The sequence below is a fragment of the Macaca nemestrina genome, chromosome 11, assembly GCF_043159975.1.
Source record: "Macaca nemestrina isolate mMacNem1 chromosome 11, mMacNem.hap1, whole genome shotgun sequence".
Lineage (NCBI taxonomy): Eukaryota > Metazoa > Chordata > Mammalia > Primates > Cercopithecidae > Macaca > Macaca nemestrina.
The window spans coordinates 116211888-116234474 of NC_092135.1; the positions used below are offsets into that span (position 1 = coordinate 116211888).

A 22587-nucleotide genomic window follows, 5' to 3' on the forward strand; every position below is an offset into this window, starting at 1 on the left:
GGAAGACTGCTGGTTTTTTGTTATAAGCTTCATAAAGCCATTTCATTTTTTCAACAATGTGTATGAAATACTTAGACAATAAAAAGAAAATTTAATCTTAAAAAGTCGAGTTAACATATTTCCATTATTTTTTATTTTATTATGTATTTGATTCATTTCTACCCTGAAGATTGGAAGGAAGACTTTGGATTTAAAAACTGAATACCAAGCTGGAAGAAAACATTGGTGCTGAGAGCTCCACTGTTAGCTCCTTAGGGCTTTCTGGGTGGAACCCAGAGTGGCCTCTCTGACCTCTGCATGGAAACAACAAAAGACTGGGCTCCACCACTGTCTCTTGGTGAGTGGTCTTCTCTAGGAAGGCGCATCTTTGGGACAATCCTCAGACCAAAGAGGAGACTGTCATTTTACTTCATTGGCATCTTTGAGATTTTTCAGTCTCTGAAAGACTCTTATTGAAATACTACTTTGCTGAGAAAGGGGCAAATTTTACCTCTATGGCATAAAATGTGGATTATCAATTAGTATTTTTGCTAGAATTAACAAGAATGGGCCAGGGGATGGAGGGCAAGGGGTGGTGAGAGGCTGTGGTAGGTCAGAAGGGGAACTGGTTTAGGGGAAAACAGTAGATTTTGACATTTGATTTAGAGTCTCAAATGTTGTACCAAGGCTACAAAACAAATTTTAGAATTTTAACATTGGGAAGCATTGTGCAGAACATGCTGTTACCTCCCAATCCCCGTCCCTCACCTTACCCTGATATGCCTCCGCTCCATAATCCCAGTCTCATCACTGACCCCTCCCATTTCTGACCCCCACTCCTGTCCTAAGATTCACCCCATCCCTAGTCCCAGCCCTATCCTAGACAAGTGAGTCCCTCCTTAAGGCAAACACTCTCCCTGCCTCTGACCAGATCTAATCCTCACCCTATCTAGTAATTGAAATATCAGTTTTTGATACTTCAATATGCTGTTAACTAAGTACCAAAATCCTGACATTTTTTAAAAATCTGAAATCCAAATCATTTGTGTCTTGAGCTATACCCAGAAAATTACAGGCTGCATTAAAATTTCCAATCAACCTGGGTGCAGTGGCTCACACCTGTAATCCCAGCACTTTAAGAGGCCGAAGCAGGCAGATCACTTGAGCTCAGGGGTCGAAGGCCAGCCTGGGCAATGTGGCAAGACCCCATATCTACAAAAAATTTTAAAAATTAGCTGGGCATGATGGCACACAGCTCTGGTCCAAGCTACTCTGGAAGCTGAGTTGGGAGGATTACCTGAACTCAGAAGGTTGAGGCTGCAGTGAGCTGTGTCTGCACCACTGCACTCCAGCCTGGGTGACAGAGCAAGACTCTGTCTCATTTAAAAAAAAAAAAAAATCTAATCAAAAAATGTTGCACTTGTTTGAAGAGTCCACTATATCCTTCCCCTGTATAAAGCACTTCTGAGTTGTTTTGTTGCTGTTTGAGCCTCATTTCCCAAGTTCCTAGTGAGGCTGAGCATTTTTCATGCTGTTATGAGTAATTTGCATTTCCCCTGGACCCAACATGGAAGCCCCTGAAGGAATTTATTTACTGAAGCCCCTGATGGAATCATCCTGGCAGGGGCATAGGTGAAGAAGGAGGAAGTTGGACTTTGAGGAAACAGTAGGAGAGGTGGAGGGGGATTAGAGGAAGGAAGAGAGGAAAAGGAGGTCCCAGTTCTCAGCCTTCTGCCCTAGATTCTCTCTGCATCATCTGCATCCCTCTTGTCTTCTCTGCTGAATCAGGTCTATTTCTTAGGGCTCGAGTGCCTAACTCACTCCTCACTCACCTGCCTGGAGAGCCTCAAGCAAGACAGACTGAGGAGCCTCAGTCCTGGCCCCTGAAGAGCATCTTAGATAATACTCCATATGGGGTGATGACCCTACCAGGCACGTCTTCTGCTCCAGCCTCGTAGCTACTAAGCCCTCCCTGACATTCATTCTAGGCCTGACACCCCCTCCCTGAGCCTCACCACTCCCCCACACTTATCCCATTCCAAAGCCTCACACTGTATCTGGTCCCAGCTCCATGTTGAATCTGCCTGTTCCTAACACCTCACTGCGACCCTGACTCTTACTCTCCCTCCTTGTAGATCTCTCCCGATTCCTGGCATTCATCCTTCTCTGACCTCCTCCCAAGCTGCCACCCCATCCCTGCCCCCACCCCATCTTTGATTTCAACATCAATCGCTGATCCCCATCTCAAGCTTGATCTAGGTCCTGTCTCTGAGTCTCACCCTATTCCCAACCTCAAGCCATCCCTGATCCTTCCCCACACATGCTAAACCCACACACTCTCAGTTTTGCTTAAGCTAGTTTGACTTCTGTTTCTATCATTTGCTATCAGAAGAGCCCTGACATCATCAGCCCTCACTTGGGACATCTTTACACAGATAAATATCTAATGAAGCTAAACCACAAAGGCAAACTTAATAAGTGGACAGCGAGAGGCTGAAAGGGGAGAGGACAGACAAGAGGAGCTTTGAACAGATGGTGTGCAAATGAGCTGTGGTTGGCCGGGAGCAGTGGCTCGCACCTGTAATCCCAGCACTTTGGGAGGCCGAGGCGGGTGGATCATGAGGTCAGGAGATCGAGACCATTCTGGCTAACACGGTGAAACCCCATCTCTACTAAAAATACAAAAAAATTAGCCGGGCATGTTGGTGGGCACCTGTAGTCCCAGCTACTCGGGAGGCTGAGGCAGGAGAATGGTGTGAACCCGGGAGGCGGAGCTTGCAGTGAGCCAAGATCGTGCCACTGCGCTCCAGCTTGGGCGACAGAGCGAGACTCCGTCTCAAAAAAAAAAAAAAAAAAATGAGCTGTGGTCTTTTCAACATGCGTTCATTCCTGTGATCATTATTTATTGAGCACTTAACAGGCTCCAGGCACCAAGGACATAGAGTGAATAAACTGACAGGGCCCTGTCTCCAAGGAGGGAAAACAGACTAGGAAAAAACTGCAACTCACGGAAAGCATTTTGGGAGGGAGAGGCAAGCTCACGTAGTTTGAGGAAGCCAGGCAAGGCCTAACCCAGAAGATGATGCTCACCTCAGGGTGAAGCTGAGACTCCCTGGAGGAGCATTTCCTTTTACTTGTGGACAAAGGGATCCTCCTCCGCCTGGAGTATGGGCATGAACAGGAGTTTCTGTGCCTCAAGAGACTGTTCTAGCAGGAGTTAAAGCCCCAGGGAATGCTGCCTTTCAACCCAGAGAAGTGCCTTCTTAGGAGGTGCTACCCCCATTCTACTGCAGGAACAGTCAACAATGCCGCACACACCCTTGACTCTGTCACACCCAAGATACTTCCACAGGGACAAGCATGGAACAGACACTTTATTAGGAACATCTGCCTGCCCAGTGGACTGGTGGCTGTGCATGGCTTTCTGGGGATGCTGATGCTCCGTGCCAGCCTGGAAGCTGCAGGAGGGAAGGGCTAAGGGCTGCTTGTCTCAGTCCACCTGGGGCTCAGCAGGTGGCCAGCACATGTGTGTGCAATGTTGGGCATGGGGGTAAAGGGGGTTCTTGTGGCATGGATCTGGCATCCAAACCCTCTTCCTCTTTGTTCACCCAACACCCCCAAGGGGAACATGTGTTTCCAGCTCCTCACAAAGCCACCTGGTGGGTTGATGTTTTGGCAGTGCCTGCCTCAATGTCTCCAGCCGACACTGTAACAAACCTAAGGTGGGAAAACCACTCCCGGAGCTCCGATCACAGCACACAGAGCCACCAGCCTGGGGGCTCAAAACTTAACACTCAGAGTTGAAGAGATGCTCCTGAGAGGGTCAACGAGAGCATCCAACCCTTATGAGGACATAGCTTCAGCCCTAGTCTTTCAGCTAATGTCAGATTCGGGGCTCAGATGTGACTATGCTAATTAGCCAGTTAGGGGTTAAAGATGTGACGTTCAACAGGAATGATGGTGCTTCCTTTCCATGGAGCCGCAAAGGCTGGTCCTTGGAGGTACCTCAGCAGCTCCTCAGAAGGTGGGTATGGCCCCTGAAGACACCAGTTCCTAACTTCCCCACACCCTATAGCGTCCCCCCAAAACCCAGATAGTGCCTGTCCAGAGCCAGACCACCTTCCACACACAACCTCAGAGTGTTGGTTATTCTTTCCTTATGAGGAGAGATATTCCTTCATCGATGGTTTTCAGAGGTTGGAAGAGACATTGACAGAGGAAGAAGTGTAGGAGGTAACATGATGACGTGCCAAGAATTCCTTGCTGACCAGGCCATGTGTGGCCAGGATCTTGAGGAATCCATGGCGAAAATTTTGACCGATGAAGGCGTAGATGATGGGGTTGAGGCAACTATGAAGAAATCCCAGAATCTCGGTGGCATCCAGGGCCCGGCCAATGTCATTGCGGCGCTCACAGCTCTCCTTGATCAGGTGGGTCCTCATGAGGGTGTCTGCAAGCAGGACCAAGTTGTAAGGCAGCCAGCAGAGCAGGAAGATGAGGACGACAGCAAAGATGACCCTCATGGCCCGGTGCTTCTGCCCTATGTGGGCCTTAAACAGCGTATGCAGGGTGAATCCATAGCAGAACAGCATGATCAGCAGCGGCAAGGTGAAGCCAAAGCTGTGAGGCAGGATCCGCAACACCATCCGCCATTTTGCTGTGTCATTTCCCAAGACCTCATAGCAAACTGGAGTGGAGTTGTTTGGATGATAAGCCTGGCGGAAAAGGAAGAAGGGCAGGGACAGAATCACAGACAGTCCCCAGCAGCTGAGACAAACAAATTTGACTGAGTGACGCTTCTGGATCAGTGTGCGTGTGGCATGGACAATGGCCAGGTAACGGTCCACACTGATGCAGGCCAGTAGCAGGATGCCACTGTAGAAGTTGACTTCCTTCAGGAGTGAGACCACCTTGCACAGGAGTGTGCCAAAAATCCAGCCATTCACCTTGGAGGCGGCCCAGATGGGCAAGGTCAGGGCAAAGAGTAGGTCGGCCATGGCCAGGTTCAGCAGGTAGACATCAGTGACGGAGCGGCCGACCCTGCTGTATAAGATGACCAGCATCACGAGAGAATTTCCCAGCAGGCTCAGCAGGAACACTAGGGCATAGGTGACAATCACAACATACTTGTTGAGTGACTGAGTCTCTAGCCTACAGGGGCTATAATCTTCATCCGTAGGTGGCATGCCAGTGAAATTTAGATCATAGTCATCACCCCACATCTGTGGATCTGTAGCATTCGACATGTTCTCTTCAGTTTCAGCAATGGTTTGATCTAGCTGGAAGGTTAGAAGGAAGGAAATGTGATTTAGTAGCTTGGATTCAAGGCATTGTCGTAAAGGATGAGAGAGCAGTTACTGGGATATCCTTTGCTTCCCTGTTTTTTTGGCAACGAGAGCCCCCCTTCCTCCTTTGCCTCCGACCTGGGGTTCTTTGGAGGTTGGCTTCCCAGTGTTCTCCACCTTCCACAATTCCAAGGCCTGGCCTGAGTATGGGGTAATATGGGGAATATGGGGAAAATGCCTTAGCCCTAGCTCAACCTACAACTTCCTCCTCTCAGCCTATGTCTCTACCTCTGTCCCTCTTTAGCCTTCTCCATCCTCAGCTGTGTCTGTGCATTCAGATGTGGGAACCAGGTTGGTCTTAGACATTCAGGGAAGGGCCAGCATTAAGCAAAATGTAAGAAGGCAAACCTGTTCCCAGGTGGCCCCTTCTACTATTTCCTTTCCTATATTCTCCCTGATTCTTGTTTTCCCTCCTTAAAATCCACTGGGGGAAGCAAGTGATAACAACACGTTGCATTAAACTGTATATTTTAAGCCTTGTCTTTAAATGAGCAGCATACATTTTGTTCCTCTGTCTAAAGGAGTTTTAAGTATTTGAGAAGACAAAGTCTCCTTCTTGGTCCCTGAAACCCTCCACCCCTGACAAAATTCACAAAATTGTTCAAGAGTTTTCAAATGTATTTCCTATTGTGAAATATTTTGCTGAAATAAGATCTTGCCAGAAGCCCAGTATGTGAAACAGATAAAAGCTAAGCCACTGTGGGGCAGAGTGTGCTAACCTCCCAACCCAGATGGCCCCTAAAGAGCCCCTTGAAGCTCCAGGGCTCTCCAGAGAACCGTCTGAAAACCTTTGGAAAGTCACCTAGGTTGGTTGGAAAGTCACCTAGCATCCAGTCTTCATTCTATCCTGAGTCTACTATTAATAAGTCTCGTGTGTAATCCCAGCACTTTGGGAGGCCGAGGCAGGTGGATCATAAAGTCAGGAGTTCGAGACCAGCCTGACCAACATGATGAAACCCCGTCTCCACTAAAAATACAAAAAAAATTAGCTGGGTGTGGTATCGTGCACCTGTAATCCCAACTACTCAGGAGGCTGAGGCAGGAGAATCACTTGAACCTGGGAGATGGAGGTTGCAGTGAGCCAAGATCGTGCCATTACACTATAGCCTGGGCAACAGAGCGAGACTCCGTCTCAAAAAAATAAGTAAATAAATAAGTCTCATGACCTTCAATGGAGTCTCGTATCCCTATAGATTTCAGTCTTCTCATCTGCAAATCGAGGAAGACAGAGTCGTCCACTTCTCATTTGCTGCCAGACCTGAGGGTGTATGATGAGTCCACTGAGATCCACACATTTTAGTATGTTCCCTCCCTACCAGTATTTGCATCTTCACCAAAGACAAAGTCTTAAGGTGAAGCAATAAACACCAAATTGGGGAATTCTCAGCCTCTTTCCACAAAAGGGTGAGGTATAAAAAGAGAGGACAAGGAGGCTGTCCTCCTCACCTGCTACCTCTATGTATGAGTGGTGGTCGCAAGAGAGGAAGCGGGCAGCAGAAATCCCCAGCTCCCACAGAAATGAACACATTTTCCAAAATAAAGTCAAGCCGAGCAGCCCTACCCCACAGAAAGTCCTAGCAAGCGGAGGCAGCTTCCTACCTGAGGCACCAGCCAGGTGTGTCCAAAGGTAGGAGCTGCAGTCAGAGATCAGAGTGACTTAACAGCTAGAGGGCCCTTGATGAATAAAGGAAAATAAGGAAACCACGTCAGACGACACCTCCCTTCTGAGCCCCACCCATGTCTACATTTGGGGAAGAACAGTTTAAGTCAAGGGATAGCAGACTCGTGATTAGACTGCCAGGGTCCATATGACCAAGCAGGGGTCCCAGGTGTGAAGCTGGGGTTGAGGATCCATTATCTGAGTTCTCCACTCTATGGATGATCGTTTTTATTCTTTTCCTTTTCTTGGATTTATTTCCATTTGTTTATTCCTAAATTCCCTGGTAGATCACCTGTAGAAGCTTGCAACTTGCCTGACAAGAAGAAAGGGGGAAGGATTTGACTTACAGCAGAGACTTCAGAAGGAGTCCCCTGTAGGAGGGACTTGGGGGCAATTCGATGGGAAAGAGGAGGAGGACTGCACTTGAGTTGTGTTTGAACAGCAGGCCCTCAATCTCTACTTATTTTGCAGCCTTCTTTGATGTGGCCTGGTGGGGATTTGAAGGGAACACGAACCCTCCTTTGCCGCCAGCCACTCTTTTGCACAACCACTGACAATGACCAGTTGATTGAAATGGCTCTGAGGCTGAGGGCATAGGCCACTCCCAGAGGCTGGCTGGTTAGCAGAGAGACCACAGAGCTGGGGCAGTCCACGAATGGAAGAGCTGGGGTCAAGGTCACTGCTGCCCCTATCTCAGTAATGGAGAACAGCGTCTCTGGGAACCCACCTTAGCTGCCTCCAGCAGCTAATAGCTGTCCTCTAGCTTGAGTCTTCTGGCACCTTTGTCACTTCTCCATATAACATGAACCCAACTGTGAGGCATTTACAAGTCACCCCTCTTCTAGCTTGGGAGCCATGAGACAGCAAGAACCCTCTTCGGTTCATTTATATGTTCTCTTTCAGGGAATATAGTAGGTGCTCAATCAATGGTTGTAGAATAAATGAAGAGAGACATTGCGCCTGTGATTCATGGACCATACGTCACCACCACGACTCAGTGTCTATTGCTTTTGGCTACACACTAAAGTCACTGGTATGCCTGATAGTTTCACTTCCATACAGCCCAGCTGGTCTGCCTGGTACTGCTTCTTCCCAACCTTCCTCTAATGTTTGGAGCTAGTGCCAGTCTGTGCAAGTATAAATCCTGCCCTACCACAAATGCCAAATTTATCATGCCATGGATTCCTACAGCTCTGCACTGGAAAGACAATTTTTCTTTTTTTTCTTTTCTTTTTTTTTTTTTTTTGAGACAGAGTCTCGCTCTGTCTCCCAGGTTGGAGTTCAATGACGGGATCTCGGCTCACTGCAAGCTCCGCCTCCCAGGTTCACGCCATTCTCCTGCCTCAACTTCCTAAGTAACTGGGACTACAGGCGCCTGCCACCATGCCTGGCTAATTTTTTTGTATTTTTAGTAGAAACGGGGTTTCACCGTGTTAGCCAGGATGGTCTCGATCTCCTGACCTCATGATCCGTCCGCTTTGGCCTCCCAAAGTGCTGGGATTACAGGCGTGAGCCACTGCACCTGGCCCATTTTTTCCTTTTTTAAGAGACAGGCTCTCACTGTGTTGCCGAGGCTGAGTGCAGTGGTGTAATCATAGCTCGGTATAACCTCAAATGCCTGGACTCAAGTAATCCTCCTACCTCAAACTCCTGAATAGCTGGGGCTACCAGCAAGAGCCACTACATCTGGCTTTCTTTTTTTATATATTTTATTTTTATTTTTATTTTTATTTATTTATTTATTTGTAGAGAAAGGGTCCTGATATACTGCCCAGGCTTATCTTGAACTCCTAGCCTCTAGTGATCCTCCTGCCTTTGCTTCCCAAAGCACTAGGCTTACAGGCATAAGCCACCATGCCCAGGCAGCAAGCCTATTTTTTAAGCTAAGTCATGCTCTCCTCCTGGGCTCTTTTATCATTCATAAATGGTAACAGGAAGTGCAAGGAGACTAAAGCCACTCACGCTTTGCTTTTACTGATGTTGGACTATTGTGCTCTGATGCCTAGACTAGAAAGGAGCCAAAGATGGGGTAGTCCCAGGAGGTGGGAGACTCCCTCTATTAATCATCTAGGGTAAAAGCAGCCCCGAGGGCAGCAAATAGTCACAGGGGACACAGGAGAAAAAAGACGGGGGCCTGGATTGCAAAACACCTGCCTATTATACTCAAGAATGACCCTGAGGCTATGAGAAGGATAGTTTTTGCCACAAGGGGGCAGCAGTCGCTGGACAGGGAATCCCCTGCGAGACACCCCCTTGAGAAAGAACATGGCCAACCAAGAGCAGGTATATTTAATACCCGGTGTGAAGTTCTTCTTGGTGTATAATTCCTTTCTGCTTTTCCTAAACCCTCAGTAAGTCGGTTCACCATTCCAGTGTATTTCAAGGAATCACTGAGGGGTTAGGGAAGGGTCTGGTCTCCTGGAGCCGGAGGAGTGAAGGGGAAGCAGCCCTGCTGCATGAGTGTGGTGGGGGCAACAGCGATGTGGGTGTCTCCAGGAGAAGTTGCATCTGGAGGACAAGGGTGGAAAGAACCTTTCACTTCGCAGTAGGACGAGCATTTTACTGAAGGAGGGAGAAAGCACATACAGATGAGTTTAGAATAAAATTTGACCCACTTTAAAATGCTCCAGCGAGTCAGCCCACCCGAACTATCTTCTATACCTCACTTCCCACATATAACTGTGCCCTCTTAAAATGGCCTAGAATGCTCCTGCTGAGAAAACATTTTTCCATTCCATATAGAGTTCCCAATGCCACAAAGAAAGCTGTGACAGGTGCAGCCCAAATGCCAGTCAACCGGCAAAATGTGACATCTCTTTGGGTGACATCTTCTTACCAGTCTGTTTCAAACATGGTGGCTTCTACACAGACCATATGAACAGCACGATATGGCTATAAAAACATCTATTTTGTCCCTGAATCAGCCTTATGCCAGCTTAAGCATCTCTTCTCATTCCTCCAGAAGAATCCACTTGGATCTGGGATCAAAGTGGAGGAAAAGGGTAGAAGGAGGTTTCTCCTCTCTCTCCAGTGACATCCTCATAACTACAGCAACAGGCTCGGGGAGTAAGTCTGTGACCTGAGACGATCCGGTCAGAGCAAAGGTCAGATGTTTGCTCAACGAATGCAGAAAAGCAAGTATATAGTCTTGTTGCAGACAGCAGCCATTTTGCTACCATAAATGGCAAAAACAGTCCAAGGAAGAAACCAACACACAGAAGAAGGCACAACTGAGAGAATCAGAGAAACAGACCTGGAGTCCTGAACAAACCATGCCCAGAGGCCATCTTCTCTCTGTACTTTGTTCAGTTCCAAAAGCCAATAAACTCTCTTTATCAAGACCAGTTCAGGTTGACTTTTCTGTTACTAGCAACCAAAACATGCCCAACTGTGAGAATTCTGGAAACCAAACATGGTCTAGGATGAGAGGAGCAGGAAGTAGTGTCAGTAAGACACTGGGTCCTGGCTGCAGTGGTAAAGATACAGGGGCATTGACAGACATGTGACCTGGCCAGGCGCAGACCTCCCAGCCCTGATCTCCAACCTCCAGAGGAAGCCAGAGAAGGACCTTGAAAAATGAGCATATTTGTTTCCTGCAATCTCCGTTTTAAAAATTAAATTAAAAAATTGTTTCCTGCAATCTCAATTTTTAAAAAAATAATAACAAATAAATAAATAGGCCAGGCATGGTGGCTCACGCCTGTAATCCCAACACTTTGGGAGGCCAACGTGGGAGGATCGCTTGAGTTCAGGAGTTCAAGACCAACCTGGGCAACACAGCAAGACCTCATCTCTCTAAAAATAAAAAGTAAAAGTAAAAATTAGCTGGGCATGGTGGTGAGTGCCTATAGTCCCAGCTATTAGGGAGGGTGAGGCAGGAGGATCGCTGGAGCCAGAGAGATCAAGGCTATAGTGAGCTATGATTACAGCACTGCACTCCAGCCTGGGTGATGAAGTGAGATCCTGTCTCTAAATAAATAAATAAAGTCAGCCTGGGCATCATAGTGACACCCCATCTCTACAAAAATGTTTTAATTATCTGGAAATAGTGGCACACACCTATAGTCCCAGCTACATGGAAAGCTGAGGCAAGAGGATTGCTTGAGCCCAGGAGCTCAAGGCTGCAGTGAGCTGTGATCACTCCACTGCACTCCAGCCTGGGAGACAGAGTGATATACTGTCCCAAAAGAAAGAAAATTTAAAAAAAGAAAGTGAGCGTCTGAACACTCATCTGAATGAAACCCTCTGGAATGGATTCAGAAAATTCTCATGAATGACCCAGAATTCCCTGCTTTGGAGCCAGACAGAGCAGGATGGAAATACTGGCTCTTCTTTACCAGTTCGTGATCTTGATGGTGATAGGAAAGCATTTTTATATTCTATGCCGAACACCCAGTGCCACGAAGAAAGCTGTGACAGGTGCAGCCTGAATGCCAGTCAACTGGCAAAATGTGGCATCTCTTAACATTTATCAAAATCTCCTTATCTACAAAAAATGGGGATAATAATACTCACCTCTCCAAGGTGTTGTGATGATGGAAGGCTTGAGCACCAAACCAGCTGGTACAAATCCTAACTCTGTTCCTGGCTAGATGTATGCTCTTGGGCAGCTTAGATGCTCACTCTGTGCCTCAGTTTTCTCACCTGTAAAAGGATAATAAAAGTAGGACTTAGTTTGTAGGATTGGCATCAGGATCAATTAGTTAATATGTGTAAAGTGGTTGGCACAGTGTCTGGCAGACAATAAGTGTGAAGTCACTTTTAGTTCATCCTGGTCTGGCTGGCTCCAAAGCAGGGAATTCTGGGTCCCTCATGAGGATTTCTGAATCCATTCCGGAGGCTTTCCTTCAAACGAGGGCTCAGATGCCCACTTTCTTTTATTTTTGTTTCTTTCAGGACAGGACCTCACTCTGTCTCCCAGGCCGGAGTGCAGTGGAGTGATCATAGCTCACTGCAGCCTTGAACTCCCGGGCTCAAGCGATCCTCTTGCCGCAGCCTCCCGTGTAGCTGGGACTACAGGTGTGTGCCACCACACCTAGATAATTAAAACACTTTTTTAGAGATGAGGATCTTGCTATGTTGCCCAGGCTCTTATGATCACTTTATTTATTTATTTAGTACACAACCCCCTGTGGTCCCGTTGGGGGACTATGTATCAAACACACCCAAAAATGCAGAACCTTTGACCCTGAAATTCCACTAAAAGAGGGAAGGGAGGAAGGGAGGGAGAGGAGAGAGGGAGGGAGGGAGGAAGGAGGGAGGGAGGGAGGAAGGAAGGAAGGAAGGAAAGAAGGAAGGAAGGAAGGAAGGAAGGAAGGAAGGAAGTTTATCACAGGGTTGTTTATAATAATAAAACGGCAATAATTTCAATGTTCTTCAAAAAAGTTTATACAAATTACATTGGATTTATAAAATGAAACACTATGCTTCTATTTAAAATAATGTACAGCTATAATTAATGCTATGGAAAAAATGTTTGTAATAGGATGCCAAGTGGCAATAAAGATTAACAAGCAGAATGTACAGTATAACATTTTGTGTCAAATACATATATGTATATGCACAGGGAAAACATGGGAAATGTAGTCAAATGTTAGCAGGGGTTATCTTTGGGGACTGTAGATATTTGGGATTGTAGCTATTTGCTTCCTTGCTTACGTCTTTCGATGTTGCCCAATCTTTAAAATGAGCATTACTTTTGCAATCAGAAAAAAACAAAACAAGACTATACACACCAGGCGCAGTGGTTCACGCCTGTAATCCCAACACTTCAGGAGGCCGAGGCAGGTGGGTTGCTTGAGATCAGTAGTTCGAGACCAGCCTGGCCAACATGGTGAAACCCCGTCTCCACCAAAAATAAAAAAAATTAGCCGGGCATGGTGGCATGTGCCTATAATCCCAGCTACTCGGGAGGCTGAGGCAGGAGAATCACTTGAGCCCAGGAGGCGGAGGTGAGCTGAGATTGCACCATTGCACTCCAGCCTGGGTGGCAGAGCAAGACTCGGTCTCAAAAAATAAAAGAAAAAAAAGTACATATTTAGCCGTTTTCATAAAAATCAGTAAATAAATACCACTGCCGCAGTCATTCCCGTCCCCTCACTCCAATTTGCCTGCACAGCTCCATTTGTGAGCAGATGCCCAGGACTCTGAGCTTCCACCCCACTGGGTTCCTCCCTCCTCAGCCCTGAAACCTACAGGCTTTTTTGCCTCTGGGCTCCCACACCACTTAGTTCTCCACCGCTGCTGTTTTCTCAGACTGTTTCATGCTTATTTTTAGGAGTCTTTGTCTCCCACTGGAGTATCAGTAGGCAGGACTCGGGCACCAAGCCTGGCACATGGTCATGATTCATAAAGCTCCCCTGCCTTCTCCCTTGGCCCCTCCTGAAGGCAAGAACTGTAAAGGATTCTAGTTTGCATCCCTGGTGCCCAGCAAAGTGTGTGACACAAGGAGGGGTGTGTGACCTCTGCAGCTGCCTGGGACCTGGGCTTAGAAAAGCCCCAACTTAGGGTCTGATATTCTACAGTCACTGTCTTATAAATCTTAATAATTTTATCTTGGAATGTGTGTTTTACAAGTGAAGTCAGTCAGGCACAGTGACTCATGGCTGTAATCCCAGCACTTTGGGAGGTCAAGACTAGAGGATCGCTTGAGTTCAGGAGTTTGAAATCTGCCTGGGCAACATAGTGAGATCCCCATCTCTACAAAAAAAAAAAAATTTTTTTTTAGGCCGGGCGTGGTGGCTCACGCCTGCAATCTCTACACTTTGGGAAGCCAAGGCAGGTGGATCACGAGGTCAGAAGTTCGAGACCAGCCTGGCCAACGTAGTGAAACCCTGTCTCTACTAAAAATACAAAAACTAGCCAGGCATAGTGGCACACATCTGTAATCCCAGCTATGCGGGAGGCTGAGGCAGGAGAATCGTTTGAACCTGGGAGGCAGAGTTTGCAGTGAGCCGAGATCATGCCACTGCACTCCAGCTTGGGCGACAGAGTGAGACTTCCTCTCAAAAAAAAAAAAAAAATTGTTTTGTAACTACAAATTAGGAAAAAAAACATGTGAAGTCCACTGGATCATGCACAGGTACTGGGAGCCTCAGCTCACATGCTGTCCTACCTTTGTTGCCTTGAGAGATGAGGTCTCAGCTACCTACTCCCCAGCCGCTAGACCACCACAGTCCTCACCCCCTAGAGGTGACCTTGGTGCAGCCACAGGGAAGGTCAGCATCGGGACCCAGGCTCCCACGACGATCTGAACTTGTCCCACAAGTATCCCTGTGCCCCAGGGGTTGCAACATTAAAAGCAAATAAAAAACACTCTGTCCAGCGAATACAACGATGAAATGAGCTTAGACATGCCACAAATTCTCTTTAGCCCTTCAGTTCTCGATCTGCTCTTTCTTCTTGTTACTTGGGCTGCAGGGCATATGAAGATTATTCCAGAGGTTCAAGCAGTTCTTGTCATCTCTGAAAAGACAGGGAGGATGTGAAATATCCCCACCTTAACACAGTGGATATGATTTGTCAAAGAATGTTTCATGCCCCAAACACCAACCTGTTAGCAGTGTGGCACTGTTTGATCTTGGGCACTTGTGGCATTGCCTGGCACTCAGTCTTCAGGGTCCATGACCGAGAATGCTCTTCTCAGACGCCCCTGCTCAAATCAGAGGCATGCCGGCGTCCAGAGGCCTCATATTGGACTCAGACCTAATGCGTTGGCCTCAGAGGAGGACTCGAGGAAAACAAGAGCAAAAACTACCCTCCAGCCTCATCATGTCATAAATGACCCCGTTTCATATCAGTTACAAAGCCTGGGAGGGTGGGTCCCCTAACAGCATTTCTTAAGCCCTAAGACTCTCCCAGAGAAGAATGCCTGGGGTTGGGGAAGGGAAAGATGTCCTTCACTCACCACCCCTCAGGCATGTGGGCAATAGGAGATAGCACAGGATTGTGTGTGGGAGGTGGACAGTCAGTGATCTAACTACCCAAGGGGTTCACCTTGCCCACTGCCTAGACAGCCGATTCCTCAAGACAGGGGCATTGTGATGGAGAAAGAGTAATTTTCACAGAGCCAGCCATGTGGGAGACTGGAGTTTTATTATTACTCCAATCAGTCTCCTGGAGCAATCAGGGAGCAGAGTTTTTAAGGACAACTTGGTGGGTGGGGAAAGCCAGTGAGCAAGGAGTGCTGATTGGTCAGGGATGAAATCACAGGGAGTCGAAGCTGTCATCTTGTGCTGAGTCAGTTCCTAGGTGGGGGCCACAAGATCAGATGAGCCAGTTTATCGATCTGGGTGGTGCCAGCTGATCCATCAAGCGCAGAGTCTGCGAAATATCTCAAGCACTGATCTCAGGAGCAGTTTAGGGAGTGTCAGAATCTTGCAGCCTCCAGCTACATGACTCCTAAATTATAATTTCTAATCTTATGGCTAATGTTAGCCCTACAGAGGCCATCTAGTCCCCAGGCAAGAAGGAGATCTACTTTGGGAAAGGGCTGTTATCATCTTTGTTTTAAACTATAAACTATAAACTGAGTTTCTCCCAAAGTTAGTTCAGCCTACGCCCAGGAATAAACAAGGATAGCTTGGAGGTTAGCGGCAAGATGGAGTGGATTAAGTTAGATGTCTTTCACTGTCTCAGTCATAATTTTCCAAAGGCAGTTTCAATGATGTGTGGGGTGAAAAAGCAGATTGATAAAGTTCCCTTGTTGGGACTCGTTTGCGAAATCAATGGCTGTAAGTGGTGAAGAAGGTTCACACTGCAAACACAGTGTTCTCATCTCAAAGCAAACTATACTTCCCAAGGAAACCGTGTATGTCAGGGCAAGCAGACAACACCATTCTGTATCAGGATGTGTCCCTCACGCCCTGAAGTGAGGCTTCTCTTAGCTTCCCCACCAGTGACGGGTAACAGCTCCTGTTCTCAGCTGCCCTGGCTGAGCTAAGCGATGAACGCTTACCTCCCTGAGGTGGCTGCCTCACCTCACACCCCTGAGCGGAGTCAGGGAAGGATCCTGCTTCCATCAAAGGACCTCTCTCCTAGCAGACAGAACTGTTGCCTCTGCCACAGCAATTTTGGCCAAACTGGGGATGTGGGGTGGGAGTTGCCCCACATTCCCCTCTCCTCTGCTTCCAAATGCCTTTGTCATACAAAGGGCAAGGGAAGCTCACACCTAGCGCTCTGACCAGAGCTGGTCAGAGATTCCCCGAGTGTCTGTCCTTACCCCAGTCTGCTCCCTGTGTCTGTGTCGTAAAGCCTGGGACTCTGGAAGGAAATGGGGAAACGGGGATAGGTAAATGTTGCCCTAAGAATGAGTCTCATTCCTCTGTTCTTGTTGGGATCCGTTCTTGGGGAGAGTGGAGATTGGGGGAAGCTTGACTGTGTCTTCATCAATAAACTGACTTACACACACAGACACACACACACACACACACACACACACACACACACACACACACCCCTCTTTCCAGTCAAGGGAAAGACAAAGGAAGAAAGGAAAAAGCTTTCTCCAGCATTTAAACAAGGGGCCTTGCTGGGCACAGTGGCTCATGTCTGCAATCCCAGCGCTTTGGGAGGCCGAAGCAGGTGGATCACTTGAGTCCAGAAGTTAGAGACCATCCTGGGCAACATGGCACAACCCTGTCTCTACAAAAAATACAAAAATTAGCCAGGCATGGTGGTGTGTGCCTATAGTCCCAGCTACTTGCAGGGCTGAGGCATGATGACTGCTTGAGCCCAGGGAGTTGAGGTTGTAGTGAGCCATGATCATGCCATTGCACTACAGCCTGGGTAACAGAGCAAGAACCTGTCTCAAGAAATAATAATAATTTTAATTTTAATGTTAAAAAATTAGGACAGGCGCGGTGACTCATGCCTGTAATCCCAGCACTTTGGGAGGCCAAGGCCGGCAGATCACAAGGTCAGGAGTTCAAGACCAGCCTGGCCAATATGGTGAAACCTCATCTCTACTAAAAAATACAAAAATTAGCCGGGCGTGGTGGCATGCACCTGTAATCCCAGCTACTCAGGAAGCTGAGGCAGGAGAATCACTTGAACCCGGGAGGCAGAGGTTGCAGTGAGCCGAGATTGTGCCACTGTACTCCAGCCTGTGTGACAGAGTGAAATTCTGTCTCAAAAAAATAATAATAAATAAAAATTAAAAAAAAAATAGAAAGAGGCCTACAATTTCATTTTGTAATGGGTACTGCAAATTATGTAGCCAGTCTTGATGCCAGTTAAATATGCGTTAGATAGATGAAATACTGAAGGAGTGGAGAGGAGAAATAGCAGAACAGAATTCTCACCTTAGCTCAATGGATAGCAACTATTCTTCCAATTGCCAAATTCATGGAAGCATCACTGATGCCTCTTTATCTCTTACATTCAACATTCAATCCACCAGAAACTGCTGCTGGCTCTGCCAAAATAAATTGCAGCTCCTGTTTTCTCACCAACTCCACTGCTATTGCCCTGTCTTCTGCCACCCAGTGTCCCTTCTCACCTACATCATTGAAACAACCCCACTCATCCCTGCTCCCACTCATTGTGTTCTATGGTATATTCTCATCACACCAGCAGGAGCAATCCTTTTACAATGCATGTCAGATCATTGTCACTCCTTCTTAGTATCCTGCAACTGAAGCAGGATAGTTCCCTGACCTCTTTGCAGGCGGGAACTGGAGTGGGTGCTGGAATTAGCTGGCTGCTTTGGTGTTAGTTCAATGGACAGGGGCGAACTCTACTCATTAGGACTTACTGCACTCCTCACTCATGGGAGGGGGAGCATGCAGGTGAGCAGGTACAGGAGCCGGGGTGAGTACTTTTCGGGCACCAGCAGAAACAAATTCTATACTGGCCCTGCAGCAGCATCTGGCAGGGGTGCCCACAACCCCTGAATCCCCAGAGGAAGTGTTACAGTACTCTTTTAGCACTGCTGTCCATGGATGGCTTAAGTGTTAACAGCTTAGTGGGGGGTTAGTGTGACAGACTTCAGCACCCACACTTGCGGCACCCCAGTTCTTGTCTGGCATCCAAAAGAAAAGAGGTCACACGAACCAATTTGAAGGATGGTAAATGAGGGGGATTTTATGAGGTGGCTCTCAGCGGGATGGGGAGTTGAAAAGGGGACGGGGTGGGAAGGTAATCCTCCCCCAAAGCTATACCATCAAACTGTCCCTCTGAAATCAAGACACTCCTCTCTGACATCCAGCTATAGTCTCCAACATCCAGCTGCTTCTCCTCTCTCTGCCAGCTGAGCCTGGAGTTTTTACGGGCACAGGATAGGGGGCAGGGCAGGCCGTGGGTGATTTTGAAAAAGGCAACATTTGTGCAGGAAAACAGGGATATGTGTTCTCACTTTAGGCTGTGGTATCAGGCTTTTCAGCCAAGGACCTGCCCTCTTCTGCCCAGAATTTCCCTGTCTCCTGTCCCTATCACAATGTCTCCAAAGTACAAACTCTATTGCTTTAAACATTTTAAGTGCATTTTAACTACGTTTATAGCAGAAAAACCTGGCAAACACTACCTTACCCAAGTGAGGAAGGCTCACATCACCATGGATGATGTATGGACCTGAGGTACACCTGATACAATGTGATGAGAAGGCACCTCACCTCTGGGGTATGCCCTCCAAAACCCGCAACCTCCGTGTCATCATGAGAAAAACATCACACAGATTGAGGGACATTCTACAGGACATCCGGCCAGTATTTCTGAAGACTGTCAAAGTCATAATAAAAAATTAAAAAATAAATAATAAATAATAAAAAAAAAAAACAAGAAAAAACTGAGCAAAACTGTCACAGACCACAGGAGATTGGGGAGAGCTAACAACTAAATGAAATGTAGTGTCTTGGATTGGATCCTGGAATAGAAAGACAGGGTAAATGGAAAAACAGGCCAAATCCAAATAAAATCTGGAGTTTAGTTAATACTTGCTTTGAAAGCACTTACAAACACTCCTTGACTTGCCATGGTATTACGTCCTGATAAATCCAACATAGAGTGGAAATTTTTAAGTCATACCATCATAAGTTAGAAACCATCTGTATTTTATTTTATTGAGTTTATTCTTCAAATCAAGAATAGGTTTTGAGCCAGGCTTGGTGGTTCATGCCTGTAATCCTAGTGCTTTGGGAGGCCGAGGTGCGAGGATCCCTAGAGCCCAGAAGTTCAACACCAGCCCGGACTACATGGGGAGCCTCTCATTTATTTAAAAAAAAAAAAAAAGTTTTTGAATTTTGTCAAAGGCTTATGAAGATAGTTATATGACTTTTTATTCTGAGGTACATTCGTATGAGAATTATATATATTTTGTTCATGTCAGATGGGTAACGTGCTGATGTTGTGCCAAGGTTTAAGGGAGGCACATCTCACACATGCACGTGAACACCCAAGCATCACGCTTAGGAGTTACTAAAGTATCTAGTATGGGAAGGATATTGATGGTTTTCCAATGTTGAATAATGCTTGAATTTTTGGAATAAATCACACTTCATCATGAGAAAAAGTGAATCTGATAAAAGCTAAAGTCCTTAAATGGTCTTCAAGGCTTTACTCTATCTCCCTGCCCTCACCCTCTCCCCCATCCCACCTCATTACTCCTCTGGATTTGTTTGCTAGGGCTGCTATAACAACCACAAACTGTGCAGCTTGAACAAACAGAAATCTCTTACCTCATAGTTTTGGAGATCAGAAGTTCGAAACCAAAATGCAGCAGAGTTAGTTCCTTCCAAGGGCTATAAGGGAGAGTTCTGTGCCTCTTCCCAGCTTCGGTGGTTGCTAGCAATCTTTGGTGTTCCTTGACCAGTAGAAGCATCACCCCAATCTCTGCCTTCCACTTCATGGTGCATTCTTCCTCTGTGCATTTTTCTGCGTCCCTTTTTATATGGACAGCAGTCACTGGATTAGGGTCCCCCCTCTAATAAATTTGTCTTAACTAATAACATCTGCAACGACCTCAATTCCAGATAAGGCCATCTTCTGATGTACTGGAGGTTAGAATTTTAAAATACGAATTTGCAGGGAGAAGACACTCTTCAACCCATAACACCCTCTAACCCCTTCCACTTTGCCCCTTGTGGCTCAGCTCCAGACACTGGCCTTGCACTGCTCTTGCCTTAGGGCATTGACTCTGGCTGTTCAGTCCCTCAGAAAGGTCTTCCTTAGCTGCTCCTGCAGGTAACTCCCTCGCCTCTTCTAAGTGTTTTCTCCAACCCACCTTCTTGCTGAGGCCCATGCTGTCCCCCTTTCTGCAGCTGCACTTCCCCCAGCCTTCCTGACGTCCCTTGCCCTGATCAATTTAACACTCTTCTTTCCTCACTGTTGTCATCCCTTCCTAACATACTATACCATCTGCTTGTTATACAGGCTATTGCTTATTGTCTCTCTCCTCCGGTGCATATAAGCTTCATGAGGGCAGGGATCCGTATCTATTTTGACCACTGTATCCCATGTGCCTAGAAGACATTACACATCTCCTTGGCAAGTAGAGGATGCAATAAACAGTTGTTGAAAGTAACACAAAAGAAGAAAAGAAGGATTCTATTTCTAGAAACTGAGGACCCACCAGTGACTTGCCCTATGTTTCTCTTGTCTCCAGTCTCTGGGAAATAACACTGGAGGGAAAGTTAAGTCCACCATGGCTGTAAGAAATGACTTAGCAAAGCAGGAGACCACTAACTGTTCTGAAAACCCCTGAGATCAAGCAAGGTTGCTTTGTGGGGAGAGGCAGGGGCAGGTGCAGAATCTACTCTTGGAGGTCAGGGTCTGGAGTTGCAAGTCCAGGAGAGGGCAGCATTATCTCCAAATCAAACCAAATAACTGGAGGTGCCCAAGGAAGTAACCTACGTGAAAATTCCTCTACCCCATGGAAATGCAATTGTAAATTGCATTAGGCAGCCCACGTCTAGAACTTAACACTACCCTTTAAGGTTTGCAAACCCTTTCACATACATTCATTCTCCCCTTAAAGTCCTCCTAGATGAGAGTGTAGCATTGCTGGAGTGTGAGCTGAGTTTGCACCGAGCAATCAAACAATATCACCCATGTGGTCCCATGTTCCTCAATTTGTCACAGGTTCTAAGCACTTAACAGTCCTATCCCCATGGTCAACCCCCATTTCCAGCCCACAGACCCTTTCTCCAGAAGGTTCTCAGCCTCTCTGAGTGAACCCACACTTTCAAATACAGCACATTTGGACTTACTGGCCAAGGGATTAAAAGGTATACAGAAAGCAAGTTTCAGAGAACTGAAGATTGTTTCACAGTTTTTAGGTCCTCCAGCTTGGGCTGCCATAACAAAATACCATAGACCAGTGATTTCAACAACAGAAGTGTGTTTCTCACAGTCCTGGAGACTAGAATCCCCAGATCAGGGTGCCAGCGTGATTGGGTTATGGTGAGGGCGCCCTCCTGGCTTGCAGATGGCTGTCTGCTCAATGTATCCTCATATGGTGGAGAGAAAGAGAGAGAGGTCTGGTCTCTTCCTGTTTTTATGAGGACACTAATTCCACACAGGGGCCCTACCCTCATAATCTATCACCTCTCCAAAGGCCCCACCTCCAAATACCATCACAATGGGGGTTAGGACTTCAACATATGAACTTGGTGAGGACACAAACATTTTGAATCCATAGCAAGCACCATGTCACAGTTTGACTGGAACGATTTCCTTCCCTGATAACACTCCCTTACATATTCATGAGTCAAGGCTCTAGCAAGTTCTAACAAACTTTTATCTGTCTTTGATACAGGTTTGCTTATTTTCTCTTACACATGGCCAGCCGTACCAAGCTCTACCTGATATGGCCCAACCTGCATAGTCAACATTCTGTCTGATGGACTCGGCTGCCAAAGTGGTATCCATGGTTGCAGTAAAAATAAACCTCACAAATGGTGACCAGGGGGCTGGAGGGTGGAAGGGTTGGAGATGAAACTGGGCAGATGGGAGACAGATGGGAAGAAGACTCTTTGTGAATAGCTTTTCATTTTTTTTTTATTTTTGAAACATGTGACATAGTTCCCATTACACATTTTCAATGTTGAAAAAATAATTTTAAAATGTTAAACAGTCGTAATTCAACCATGGTGGCAGAAGGCCTGTGGTGCACCTGAGAATCTGCTCTAAGCTCTGGCATGTGCAGTTGTATGTCTTCTGGCTGTTCTGTCTCAGTTTCCATCCACAGAGCCAAGGAAGCTTTCAGCCAATTCCAGGGAGCATCTTTCTGGGCCCTGGGTTTAGAGACCTGTGATTCTCTTTATTCCCTCTGCTCCAGATTCTTCAAATGAGCTCACCTTGGGCTCTCTTGGCCCTGTGTCTTTCCTGTCACTGGTTTGTCAACTGCCTCCACTCTGCCTCCCCTTAGCCCTTCCTGTCCTTATGGTTTCTAAATGTGATTCTAATAGCTTCACAAATGTGCTCCTCCACTTTCCTAGGCACCAAAGAAACCTTGACCCATGGGCTTTAATTTCACCCTTGCAGTGAATTCTTATTGACTTTCACTGACCACTGGAACTCACCTACTTGCCCTGAGAACACTCCCATTACCTTTCAATTAAAATAAGACCCTTGATTTATACTTTTTTATATATATATAAAATATATGTT

The 22587-nt window shown here is 46.8% G+C and overlaps 1 protein-coding gene and 1 non-coding gene across 6 annotated transcripts; both read right to left on the reverse strand.

Annotated features, from left to right (window-relative positions):
- Positions 1 to 3339: 3339 nt before the first annotated feature.
- LOC105481204 (C-X-C motif chemokine receptor 1) lies at positions 3340 to 21441 on the reverse strand. 5 transcript variants are annotated; one of them, XM_011740587.2, is made up of 6 exons: positions 21186 to 21441; positions 19656 to 19859; positions 14099 to 14448; positions 11500 to 11628; positions 6491 to 6582; positions 3340 to 5258 (listed from the first exon to the last, which is right to left on the reverse strand). In XM_011740587.2, the coding sequence occupies exon 6, from the start codon at positions 5223 to 5225 to the stop codon at positions 4170 to 4172; it is 1056 nt and encodes a 351-aa protein (XP_011738889.2). In that variant the 5' UTR covers positions 5226 to 5258; positions 6491 to 6582; positions 11500 to 11628; positions 14099 to 14448; positions 19656 to 19859; positions 21186 to 21441; the 3' UTR covers positions 3340 to 4169. The 5 variants fall into 5 exon arrangements, with proteins under 5 accessions (XP_011738889.2, XP_011738890.2, XP_011738891.2 ...); XM_011740588.2 differs by lacking the exon at positions 6491 to 6582; XM_011740589.3 differs by lacking the exons at positions 19656 to 19859; positions 21186 to 21441 and adding an exon at positions 14537 to 15024.
- LOC112426564 (small nucleolar RNA U13) lies at positions 19301 to 19404 on the reverse strand. Its single transcript, XR_003017952.1, has one exon. It is a non-coding gene; the product is annotated as a small nucleolar RNA U13 (small nucleolar RNA).
- Positions 21442 to 22587: the final 1146 nt, after the last annotated feature.

Coding starts and splice junctions, on each gene's coding strand:
- LOC105481204 (XM_011740588.2), bottom strand. CDS start 5,225: ATGTCGAATGCTACAGATCCACAGATGTGGGGTGATGACTATGATCTA.